This window comes from Typopeltis vanoorti, chromosome 5 (genome assembly GCF_054136105.1).
Source record: "Typopeltis vanoorti isolate ZY-2024b chromosome 5, IOZ_Tvanoo_1.0, whole genome shotgun sequence".
Lineage (NCBI taxonomy): Eukaryota > Metazoa > Arthropoda > Arachnida > Uropygi > Thelyphonidae > Typopeltis > Typopeltis vanoorti.
Window position 1 is genome coordinate 83,733,921 of NC_143553.1, and position 13,488 is coordinate 83,747,408.

At 35.1% G+C, this 13,488-nt stretch overlaps 1 protein-coding gene across 2 annotated transcripts in view; it reads right to left on the bottom strand.

Moving 5' to 3' along the window:
* Kdm5 (Lysine demethylase 5) overlaps nucleotides 1–13,488 on the bottom strand; it is a 561,081-nt gene that overhangs the window by 396,609 nt on the left and 150,984 nt on the right. For both annotated transcript variants that reach the window (XM_090393222.1, XM_090393221.1), the window contains one exon: nucleotides 11,215–11,373. In XM_090393222.1, the coding sequence (XP_090249348.1) occupies nucleotides 11,215–11,373 (159 nt within the window). The remainder of the gene's footprint in view (nucleotides 1–11,214; nucleotides 11,374–13,488) is intronic.

Consider the following 13,488-nt stretch of genomic DNA (forward strand, 5'->3'; position numbering starts at 1 on the left):
GAAATAATTATCTTTAAAGAAATATTTAATAATATTTTAGTAATTAGTCTTCTGGCACACGACAACAATTTAATTGGTGATCCACCGACTGTTCTTTATTTTGTATTCCATTCCTTTAACTGTTTGTTCTACACTGAGGATGTACTGTTACTTTCAGTACAAAATATTTGTACCTTTATTTAATTAAAGTTATTACTGTGGTCTATGTGTTCCATTATTAATTGATGTTCTTATTTTATGAATGCATCTTTACTACATGTTTCTAAACAGACCAAATGATGACTCTGAAATATGCCACACTGTGTACTAGAGAGAAGGTTGCTGCTTTCTAATCACCAAGGATACCTAGCATTTGTCATTTCCTCTAATAACATACAATGACAGCTGGTCAAAATAATAGATCAGTAATTGGTTGCATACGTTTTCCTAGTTTTGGGATGGCAGTGACAATGAACATATTCCCTGAATCTGCAAACTCCTCATCAGTAAGTATTCTGTAAATTAAAAGTATCATAAAGGAAATTCACAGAAGAGGGTGGAAGGACTGTAGGCTTTCTGGCTGGATGTGATGAGGCCCTACTACACTGGTATGATAAAGAAAGCAAAGTGCTAATTTTAATTCCTCCTTTACAAATGGCCGATTGTATGACTGGACCATTCGTAGAAAAGTTGAACCACTGTTTCTCTTCTTGTTCTTTCCATATCACAAATATCTGCCCTTCATTTTCCAAATGTTATCCCACATAACTTCTGTACTGATTGCATAACTGACAGATGATGTAAACTCAATTCATGACTGATTCTGATTGATGTATAACATAATATGGTTTTGTCCAAGCACATTTAAAAGCAGACATTTCATGTTGTAGAGTATCTCCAAAATATACCCCCATGCTTTAACTGGATTTGTGTGTGTGGCTGCTACACACTCAGGGATTCCACTATGGCTTGGAAACTGTGGAAATCCATCCACATACATATATATATATATATATATATATATATATATATATATATATATATATATATATATATATATATATATATATATATATATATATATATATATATATATATATATATTGGAACTGTAATTGCTGCTTCCTAATACAATCTGTAACATACTTTGGCTGATTGCTTCAGAGGTAAATTTTACAAGATGGAAAACAGTATTCCAAACATCCAGTTAATTTTCAGCATGAGCACCTGTACAAGATAACAAGGTTCATTTGAGGAAATAGTGTAAATTACAGAAAAATTAATGCTTTCATATGAGTTCTCTTTGACATTAAGCATGAAAAGCAGAAAAATGGAAGGGAATCAGATCTCTTATAGTATTTGAATGGGTAGGCATTATTGCCAAGCACATGCTCAATGATATGACTTCGTCCATCATAATAGCATTACTGCTCCTTCTCCCAGTTATGACACTGGAACATTGGAAATAATTGGAACATATTTTAATATGAAAAGGCATTATTGCCAAGCACATGCTCAATGATATGACTTCGTCCATTCATAATAGCATTACTGCTCCTTCTCCCAGTTATGACACTGGAACATTGGAAATAATTGGAACATATTTTAATATGAAATTCTATTGACAAGTGAATGGCTACTACTTCCAAAGCAGTATTAGCTACACAAACCAAAAGGAGCATGGTTGCCCATTAGGTTAGAGACTCCTCCATGAGGTCCATCTCCAGTTCTGTCCTTATGAATTATGGTGAAATACCCTAAGGTGGGAGTCCCCAATGAACTTTAATATGTTTCTTCTGCAGATAGGTTTGTTTCTGCAGGATCTTGATACTGATATTTTGGTAGACTCCACAACAGTTCCACTATAACAATTTTCCTATTCTTTTGGCTTTTCAGATTTGTCCAATTTCTGAAAGGTTGAGAGTTTACCTTTGTCTGGCTTGCATTTGTCTACTAATTTCAGAACATATAGACAACCAGTTGTCCACCTCTTACTTTGGAAAAATGTTTAGTACATAATCGGATGTGTCAGGATCTGTTATGTTTAGTTTCCATTCAGTAGATACAGAATGTATCCCCTTTTTTTTTTTTTTTTTTTTGTAGCGGTATCTTGTGGTTTCTTTTAGTATATGCTCTTGCTATAATTTTCTTTGACAAGTTGGTTCTCATTGAATGGGATCATTTTAGGAGTCATTTCAGTAGTGAGACTATAGTAGATCAGGCAAATGATTTGCTCTCCATAGATACACAATTATGATCATGAAGTTCAGGTATGCAAAAAGTATCAGATGGTGGAATGGACATACAGTACATATTTGTGTTGCTTTTTGATGGTGGCCTAACAACCACCTTCTCAGCATAACAGGATTTCAAGGTCAGGTGCAGTGGCTGGCTTCTCCTCTGCATCCTGATATGAGATATTTTATTCAGTTATCTTTTGTATTTATTTTTCATCCTCCCAACCTTTGGAATGCACAGGAATCTGCCTCAGGGTTGACACATTTAGGTTAATTAGCACAGTTTCTTATCATGCTCTTTATTACCACATTGAGCACAGATGGTAGAGCCACAGCAGGCAGCTTGGACATGTCCATATTTCTCAGTTAAAGCAACTTAGCGGATTAGGGATGTACAGCCTAACAGGGCAACTGAGATACCCTGCTTTTAGTGATATTGGAGATTAGACAATATCAAAAGTAATGATATTCCTGGTTGATGCCCATCAAGTCTTTACATACCAGGATCTATAAGGATGGTCACACATCTGATTTGCAATATCATGGAGATCCCATTCTGATATCACACTTCTAGAATAGCTGAGTATTACTAGAATATAGTTTTAGTTCTTAATTGTTTTGGAAGATCCTACAGTCCTAAACGTGTGTTTGAATAAAGAAGGATAACATTTTCCCTATTAGACTTTCACCTACAGAATGTATGATAAGATATTTTGTGTGTGTGTATGTGTGCCCGCACATCAGATGTCTTGTTTCTTATATGTTATCAAATTATGTATCCACGACATACGTAGATAGTAATAGCATTATGATGTCTCTCCCTCCCCCCCACCTCTTAAATTCGAGAAAGGATTCATGCTCAAGGAACTTTTGGTTCAGCACCAGAGCACTGCACTACTGCAGTGCCACACATGGACACCAACCAACCAAGCAAGCAATAAATGCAATCAGAAATGGGATGCCAAGGTGATCCCAGACACTATACGAGGGGAAGGGGAGGGTTGCCTGGAAAGTTCTGATAACATCTAGAACAAAAACGATATTAAAGCAACTGATATAACCACAAGAAAGAACATGCTAGTAGCGGGGTTATGAAGGTAACACAAAATAGCCAAAGTATTGCATGATCACCAGGATCTTCTTAACAGGTGTACCTGTGGTGCTTCACACACAACAAATACAGTAGCTATGCATTGAATCTCAGTAATAGTTGTCTGGAACAGGATAGTACAAAAGGAATCAAAATACAGTGAAGAATATGGAAAGTATAAGAAAAAAAAAAATGAAGAATGAAAAAGACCAGTAGCAGCACTGTAAGGTCCTTAAGTCAACAAACAGATTCCTCACGGGAAGGGGGGGGGGGGTCAAAGTGATAAGGCCAATGATTCCAAATGAGTCAAGTTTGCAGGTAGGAGGAGGGAGTAGTGTCAATTTATAAATGTATGAAGTGGATCTGATGGATGAAAGGATTTGTACATATGACTGATGGATTGAAGAGGACCAGTTTGCAGTTAGATGTCTGGAGAAAATTTTTGTTCAGTGAAAAAACGAAAGTGCAAAATCAGGAAAATAGGATTTACCAGGAAGAAGATGCATTTAAGCATATAAGCAGGGTATGTATTCTTGAGGTTGTTATTAGCATAAGAGTATTCAGGATACCAGTACTGGCATTTGAGTCAGAGACAAGGTATTGGTGAGAAGTTACTACTTCCTAACCAGGGGCTAGAGTAGGCTACCATCATTCCCCCAAAGTAGTTTACAGATGTGTGGTCAGGTGGCCAGTTTGTCTGTTTTGAGGGATGAAAAACCTCAGTTTCTAGGAGGAAAAATCATCAACTCCATTGTGAGACCAGATAGCTCACTTTTAGTTGAAAAGGCCTGATAGAGGTTCTTCACAACATAGACAGGAATTGAACTGACCAAGGGCTTCGTCTATACCGACTGAACTATGGAGGTTCCTATCTTTGAGGTGAGTAAATGTAAAGATGAAAGATCATAGAATACTAAATGAAGTATGTAAGGTCTCAAATCTGCATATGACACTCACTGAGAGATTCAAGGATACATGTGAGCCCAAGAGTACATTTCAGTTCATGTATGCTTATGTCAGGAGTAACTGGAATAATGAGGAGGAGAGTTGTTGTTTGGAACTTATGACTGGAGCAATGATAAGAGTGGATTGTGATTGTAAATTGTGCATATTCTTCTGGCCAGTTTGCCTGTTTTGCAGAATGAAAATCTCAAGTTTCCAGGTGGAAAAACCCTGTCATCTTGCATGAGACTGGCTTACTTGTCTTCAGTTAAGAAGGTGAGGAGAGCATGGCACTGTTTATCTTGGTTAGAAACCAGCAGGATAAAATATATAAATGATACATATCAGTAAACAAGCAATGAGTGAGTATAGGCCGAGTATTATGGGCAGACTTCTACTGCAGAATCACAGAGGACAAAACTATCAACAATTCAGTTTCAAACCATTCAAAATAATTTTATGTGAAGAATAAATTCATTATTTAGAAATGTGGCCGTGATCTAAATAACTGCATTGACTAAATGGTCTCCCATCCAAAAATAAACTTTGTTAATAAAAAGTTCTTATGTTCTCCATGAAATGGAGAACAAAATCTCCTTTTTCAAACATTTTAATCAGTAAAGAGGTAAACATTAGAATATCATTAGATGTCTATAGGATGCAAACTCATGCTGATAAATATCTTTAGGTTGGCTTACTCCATCTTCCAAAGTAGAAGTTTAGAATTATCACAATCTTAAAAAAAATAATACTCAAATCCTTCGAATGAAAGAGCAAATATGTACAGGAAAGGAGTTGCTAAAGATAGGAAAAAATGGAGAACTGTAGTGTTTGCAGCTAAGAACTTTAAGGGTTCGTGAAGCTTAAGAAGAAGTCTATATTATAACGCTTGTCTTGAAATATTTAAATGTTTTCATTTCTACATTCTTCCTAAATAACTGAGATTTCTACCATTTTTTACTAACGTTATCATTTAGGATGATATTAATTAAAAAATAATTTTACCTCTTTAAACAATTCAATAAAACGGCTACCAAAAAAAGAATATAAAACAGACAAATACCAAAATGTATCAGTGAGACTTCTCAGTGTACAGTTTTTACATTCACTTGCTTGTAGGAAGTTTTGAGTCCTATTTTGACAGAAATCATCTGAACCACTTACCTGGTTGTTCAAGTGGTTGGCGTATTCACTCTCCAACCCAAAAGGTTGTGAGCACTGATGTTTGTGAATGTCTTTAGGTTGGAGATGAAATTTACTGCCAAGTGGGAGACAGCAGCCCACCTTATTGACGGTATGAAGTGACTTGGAAAAGTTCTTATGCCTGGTCTCATATATATAAAATCAACAAAAATGGGAGGGGGGGGGGGCCTTAAATCACCCACAGTATGAATATACTACAGGTTCACAAATGAACCTTTTGTAGGTGAGAGGCACATTAAATATATAAGACAGTCCTAAACCTTTTATAATACTGAAAAAAGAGCAGTCATTTGAAAAGCAGGATAAATTGTTATTACTGCATTTTATGTAAGGCTTTGATACAACTATATCTGAACTATTTTACATGAATTTGACTACTTGGGTTTCTTGGATATGGAGAGGATCCAGAGGCAAATTACAAAATGGCGACATGCCTGTAAGAGTTCTTTATGAGAATAAAGGTTTATAAGTTATGAAGTGATAAGCAAAGAAAGAAAAAAGATATTATAAATTGCTAAAATGATTTTATACAGTAGGTGATGAAGTTTTTCAATGCATAAACTGGATGAAGTGAAGTTATCTGTAGAAGTGATGCAAGGGTGTGTGGATACTAAGGCAGTGATGACTAATTTTTTGCTTGGATAGCAGTTAACAAGTGAAACGATTGCTATAAGATGATACTGAGTGCTTTTTCATTTTTTCGTAACAAGTTTAAAGCATTGTGTAACTAACGGTTAGCAGCCACCCATAAATGACTCTGCAGACTCCATGAAGATGCTTATGGATATCTTGATATAAAAACTAATTATGATAAATTCCCATATTAAATCTACCCCCCCCCCCCATACACACACATCATATGCTCTTTATGAATCAATGCAAATGTATGCACATCTTTACAGGAAAGATATTAGCAATGACTAATTCTTGTCCTGATATTTACCATTAGTTTAACTGTTTTCTCCAGATTTTCCTAAAACATTTTTATATGTTTAGTTTCCATTTCATATGCTGTTGTTTAGGCCTTCAGCAAGAAAAAACTTTTATTTTCTTGCTATCCGCTATACTCTAACGACTTGAAAAATATCTCTATTTCTTCTCTATTACTACCATATGTTTTTGTGGAACCATAAGCACAAATAACAGTATGTAACTAAGCAATTTCCCATCTGCCTATTTCACTGTACTTCAACTTACCTACCATTCACAAAGTTCATGTTTAGCATTGAATATCATAGCTACTCATTCCTTAATCATTAATATCTGAATATATGATCTTGTAGTTATTTAGAAGTAACCTGCTTTTGAGTCTTCTTCCTTTCAGTGACAGATATTATTGCTTCTCTTCAATTCCCTTGAGTTTGATGTGAGCCAGGAGCCAACTTTTCACTGTTCATCTTGGTTCCCTGATGAAGTTGCTCAAATAGCATATCAACCGGTTTGCCCACATATAGTGCTAAAGTGCAATAGGTTTCTCAAATGTTTGAATATGGAACTGATGTGTATAAATGATATACAGTATGCATAAATAAAACAAAAATGTGATAGTACCCCTAAACTATTTAAAAGATGCTAAAATAACAAAATAACTGTCTTTTAAACTGTAAAGTGTTTAAATACTCTCACAATTTAACAAATTGCTTGGGTTCTGCAAGGTTCTGTTCTCTCACCAATCCTCTTTCTTCTATATATCAATGACCTACTTCAGTTGAAATCCAACCCAATACACAGTTTTCCAGATGACAGCACATTGCACACCTCTACCCCTAAACTATTTAAAAGATGCTAAAATAACAAAATAACTGTCTTTTAAACTGTAAAGTGTTTAAATACTCTCACAATTTAACAAATTGCTTGGGTTCTGCAAGGTTCTGTTCTCTCACCAATCCTCTTTCTTCTATATATCAATGACCTACTTCAGTTGAAATCCAACCCAATACACAGTTTTCCAGATGACACCACATTGCACACCTCCCTTTTGTTTGATAAGCCTTACTCTACACAACTTGCCTCAACCTACAGAACATCCACTGCTGCCATCAAGCCATCCTCCAATCGGGGTTCAGATAACCTCATTATTTTCAATGCTAGTAAAACCCAATTTTGCCTATTACTCACAAAAAAAGAACAATTTTCTTCCATCATTATCATTGACAACACTCAAATTTCCAAGCAACATAAGATTTTTCTTCTTGGAATCACCCTGACATCAAGCCTCTCCTGGAATAAACACATCAAAACCATTACTTCCTCAGCTTCTAAAAACTAGGATTTCTCTTAGACCTTACTCTGCCTCTGAGCAGCTGTTAACCTTATATAAATTACAAATCTGCCCAGCATTTGAATACTGTTCTCACATTTGGAGTGGGGAGTCCCCCCCCTAAGAGCTTCCTCAAAATGCTTGGCTCAATACAGAGGAGGGTAATTAGATTAATTAATAACCCATCTCTGAGTAATTCACTCCACCCACTTTCACACAGGTTTGGTTTCTGCAATATGTGTATTCTATAAATATTTCCATGGCAAATATTCATCTGAAATAACATCAATAATTCCCCCATAAAGTACTGTTGGAACACATGCAGCTGTTGTCCACAGTAAACCTTGAAACCCGAAGAAGAAAAACCTCTTCCTTCATCCCAGGTACTGTTGTATTGTGGAACAGTCTTCTCCCCTTATGTGTTTCCCAAGGAATTCAATATACAAGCTTTTAAATTAAATGTAAACAAGTTTCTCCTTTTCCAACCCACGACCAATATACAATACTAATGTACCATAAGTTGATTAACCAACCTCTTGTGTATGGGCTCAACATTTAAAATAATAATAATAAATACAAAAATAATTTTGTATCCCAAAGATGCTATTAGTGTCTAGGAAAATATGGTAATAAGTTGTTATTATTATTATATGGTCACCTCCATAGAGTCAGAAGACTCACTGCAGGAAATCCAATCTATCATACCTCTCCTTAAACTCATTAACACACAAAGCACTCAAAACTGACTCTGGCAATCCAATTCCACTCATTCACAACTCTCTAAACAAAAAAAATCTAGTTCTTACACCCCTACTAATCACACCTTATTCGAACTTCCAGGGATGACTCCTTGTCCCATCCCTCAAGCCAAGAGCTGAAATATTTCTCCTGCATCTATCCTATAAAACACTTTAATCAACTTAAATGTTTCTATCATATTCCCTTCTTTTTCTCCTATCAACCAACTTCTGCAATCCACACATCTTCAATCTATATTCATAGGGAGAATTCCACAGGCCACTCACCATCTTAGTCACTCGCCTCTGAATCCTCTCTGCTGCTTCGTCATCCCGAAGAAACCCAGGGGACCAGACTTGACCAGATGTGGGCATATCAAGGCCTTATAAAGAAGAATAACTTCCTTATTTCTACTTGTTAATGTGTTCTTCAATAGCCAAGTAATCTTATGGACTACCTTAACATATCCTCTAAACTTCAATTCTGTCTACCACAACCCCCAAATTTCTAGCTTCATCTGCTAGAGATGACTTGGAATACAGTGCCATCAATGTAATACTTGATTTGTAATGTATTTATCCCAAAATGTATAACTTTACATTTTTCTACATTAAACTGATACCCATTATCTTTTGCCCATACTGACAGCCTATTTAAATCAACCCGCAAGCTCTCCACATCACCTTGATTAAATATTATTCTACCTAATTTCATCAGGATATTTAATTTGTACATAAATATATCATTTATGTACAAATTAAACAGCAATGGTCCCAGTACTGAAGCATGTGGCACACCACTAGTTACCTGTTTTTGTCTCGATTCTACCCGCTCCACATACCACTTTCTGACATCTGTCCAGCAGCTACCTTCTTATTCACTTAACCAGTGTCATATCCAACCCCATTTGTTCTACTTTTCATAACAGAGTTCTATGTGGTATTCTGTCAAATGCCTTTGTAAAATCATCGTGTATCCATTTTCTTTATCCAACTCAACTGTTACTCTATTATAAAAAGTTGGTAAATTACTAAGGCATGGCTAACCATTCACAAAGCCATGTTGACTCTCATACAGTATCACATTTTTATCTATCCATTTTTGAATTCTCTTTTTGACCAATTTTTTACCATTTTTACTATCACGCATGATCCTATGACCAGGTCCAATACTCTCCCACTACATCAAATGCTGTCTTCTTCTTTTTTCGTATTAGGCCTATTGGCCTGTTATGGAGCTGTTCCAAGCCCTTCCAAGCAGTACCCATCCAGAGATTTAGGCAGCTAGCTCTCTGCCTCCTAGTGTGTGCTATGTCTGTAAATGCATGTGTTCACAGGGCCGGTTTGCCTGCTTGCGGGAGGAAAAACCCAAGACCGGCTAACTTGGCTATGTCTAAGAAAGATCCTAAGCTCCTCACGTCAGTGACAGGAATCGAACCCAGGACACTCCTTTCCCAGGCATGGTTGTAAAGTGCATAGCCACTCAGCTAACTGCGCGGATATCACATGCTGTCTTAAGTAATTATTTCTCAGCAGATGTATAAATTCTATTTCCTTTCTGCCATGTGATCTTTCTTCCTTCTAGTCTCTATCTCCATAGTTGAAGTTCCCCATAACAATCACTCGACCTGTACTCATCATAAAATTATAATTAATAAAATAAATTGTGAAAGTTATGCCTGATTTATTCCAATTCAGTAGCATCTCCGATATAATATATGCCCAATATGAATAATGGTTAACTTATAAAGCATTTATCTAGACTTTAGTGGTCCAGATAAATGCTTATAAGCTGACTTTCTTTAAAGCTTAAGCTAATATTTTAAGCAATTTAACCAAGTAATTGATATTTTCATGTGTACCTCTTTTTAGAGATACATCAATCTTTTCTTTATTTTTCACTCTTGAAATCAATGAACTTTACATAAAATTAGAAAATAATTTTACATGATCTCTGAACTTGTGGTTCATGTTGCTACTTTTGTAATCTTTGATATAAAGAGAATAAAAGCTTTCATTTTATGGAGCACCCTTAGATCAGATGCCTTTTGACTAGAACTCTTTAAATTTAAAATTTAATGAAATGATCATAACAGGTATTATTGCCTACCTTTGCTGTACTTTTGGCAATTACTATCTTTGACATTTGGAGTGGAGATTGTAGATGGTGATGAAAAAATATGATAGTAGTGATAGGTAAAATAGTAAGATGGAGCTCCATTGAATTTTAAAATTCAAAATCTGAGATATAAATAAGAGTTTAAAGCATAAAAATGATAGGATTAAAAGATAGAATGTAGACAATAAACTCAGTAATGAATGATGTGACATTAATAGTAAATGCACTATAAAACCCAAAAATTAAAAGTGAAAAATATTTAAAGATTAAAATCTAAAACTTAAAAACTTTAAAGAAAAGTCCAGTGTAAAGCCCTTGAAAGTAAAAATTTAAAAATTACATGATAAAAGATGTAATTGATTTATGGGATGAAATAAAGCCATTACAGGAAAGCAGCATTGTTTCTGATGACAGTTTTCCTGTAATGGCTTTACTTCACCCCATAAATCAATTACATCCTTCATCATATAATTTTTAGATTTTTACTTTCAAGGGCTTTAACACTGACTTTTCTTTAAAGTTTTTCTAAGTTTTAGATTTTAATCTTTAAATAATTTTCACTTTTAACATTTAATTAAACATTTAAATAGGAAATGCAAATTTCATGAAAAGGATTTCTAGACCACTTAATAATGATCAAGGTTTACCTCAGCTACACATCTGGGACAGCGCCAGTCACCTTTTGGAATTTCATTTAGAGGAGGGACAAGGCAAAAAGTGTGATAACTGTCATCACAACCATCACAAAGCAACATACTAGCTTCTGCATCACCACGTCCACAAATGTTGCATACAATTTGATCAATCTAAAAAGTAAACAGGTAAAGAAAAAAAAAGCATTTAAGTATATTCATTAAGATATAGCACATACAGAAAAATTAAACTAATAAAATAAACTGATAAAATCAATTTGTTCATTAATGATATAGGAAAGGATCTGAGAGGAACCAACTGCTTGCTGATGATGCAAAATTGGGTACAGCAATACTTAATACAGATGTTAAAATTTTGCAAGATGATTTGGACAGTCTGGGCAAAGGAGAATGGATGTCAGTTTAATGTAGCAAAGTGTAAGGTTATGCACATTTTGTGGTGAAAAGATTATCAGCTGTGTACCACATTGATGGAACTGTACTCCAAGCAATTGATGAAGTTAGGGATTTGGGGTGTTAATGGATAAGGAATTAACATTTGGAGGGCATATTGCAAAAACAGTTAATTGGATTACTTCGTTAGTGAAAAATATTTTGACAAGCAGAGAATTCCTCTTTATCAAGCCTTGATAAGACTACAATTTGACTAATACATGCAGATCTGGTCACCTGGGTTTCTTGGGGATGAGGATGAAAGGATCCAGAGGCAAATAAGTAAGATGGTATCAGGTCTATGGAAGGAATCTTATGAGGACAGAGTAAGATTTATAAGTTACAGAAATTGGCTGACAGGCAGAAAAGAGGTGATATTGAGACATATCAATTACTGAAGGGTTTTTACAAGATTAATACAGAGGAAATTTTTCAGAACAGGACTGGTGGTTGTGAAAGAACTGGGGGCCATCTTTGGAAACTGAGCAAGAGAGTAGTTAGGAGTGTCAAATGAGATATTTTGCTTAGAGAATAGTGAATGAGTAGAATAGGTTGTAAGAGTCTATTGTGGGTGCCATGACTATGAGTTCAAAGCAGACCATGATAGATACTGTGTGAATGTTGGATAGGCTTGGCATGACGTTTAGGATCTCCCTCGATGAGTCTAAGGACATGGAGTAGCCAATAACAATAATATTTTTTCAATGACAGTTAGTTTAATCCAAGTTTGGAGAGAAATACAGCAATTGACATAAAAGTATGAAGGCTACCTTGAAATAGGTTTGACTATAATAACCTTAGTTTCTTTATAGCAATGAATATCATCATCCCATATGTATGATGGAATGATGATATTTCACATTTTTTATAGGAAAATCCTCTTGAACATAAATTAAGACCTTTGTTCTACTGAACAATCTTCACCTTCTGGGATTAACACATTCATATTGGGCAGTATCCAAAGATGCGAAAACAGCTGTCAGGAATGAGCTTTAGCATATGAATGCTACGTCTGTGATGGGCAGTCACAATTTCACAAAGCTTATACTGCATGTAGAATTTTATTTATAAAATTAGCATTTGTGAAATGTCTTAATATTGAAAATCTCAAATGCGATTCGAACTGATTTCGAGCTGAATTTTCACATTGTTTTATTTCCCTTTTTATGTATGAGTACTATGAGAGCTCTACACCAATCATCTGGAATTTGTCCCTCTGTCCATGCCTTCTGAACTATGCAGTGCTGCAAGACTTTTATACCTCAATAAATATCATCCACTCCTGCTGCCTTTCCACATTTCAGGCTTTTGATGACTTTTTCTACATCAAGTATGGATATATAGTCCTGATTACATGTCTGTTGAGTTTTTTTTTTTTTTTTAAACCACTGTGCTCTCACTGCTTGTTTCATTAACCAATTTTTCAAAGTAATTACTCTATACATCAAGGATATCTTTTTCTCCAGTTTTCATGTCATCTTTATCATCTCTAATTCCTTTTACAGCACTCTTTCCTATATTTCTGAGCTTTTTCAACAGCTTCCAGAATATTTTGCCACCTTCTTGATATTTATTTTCTATGTTCTTACCAAAGTCTTCCCATGACTTTTGTTTAGCTAGTTTTACACAGTGTTTAGCTTTCTTATATTCGTCTCTGTGTTCTCTAAGAGCACAAGGCCTCTCTGGCTGAATCAGTTTTCTTTAGGATTTGCCACTGAATTTCCAAGATTTGGTTCCTGTTCTCAAAGTCTTTCATTTTTTCTTGGATAATGTTTTTCTATTTTAGTCTACAGTTCACATCTGAGAAATTTTTTCTTCACACAGTTCACATCTAAT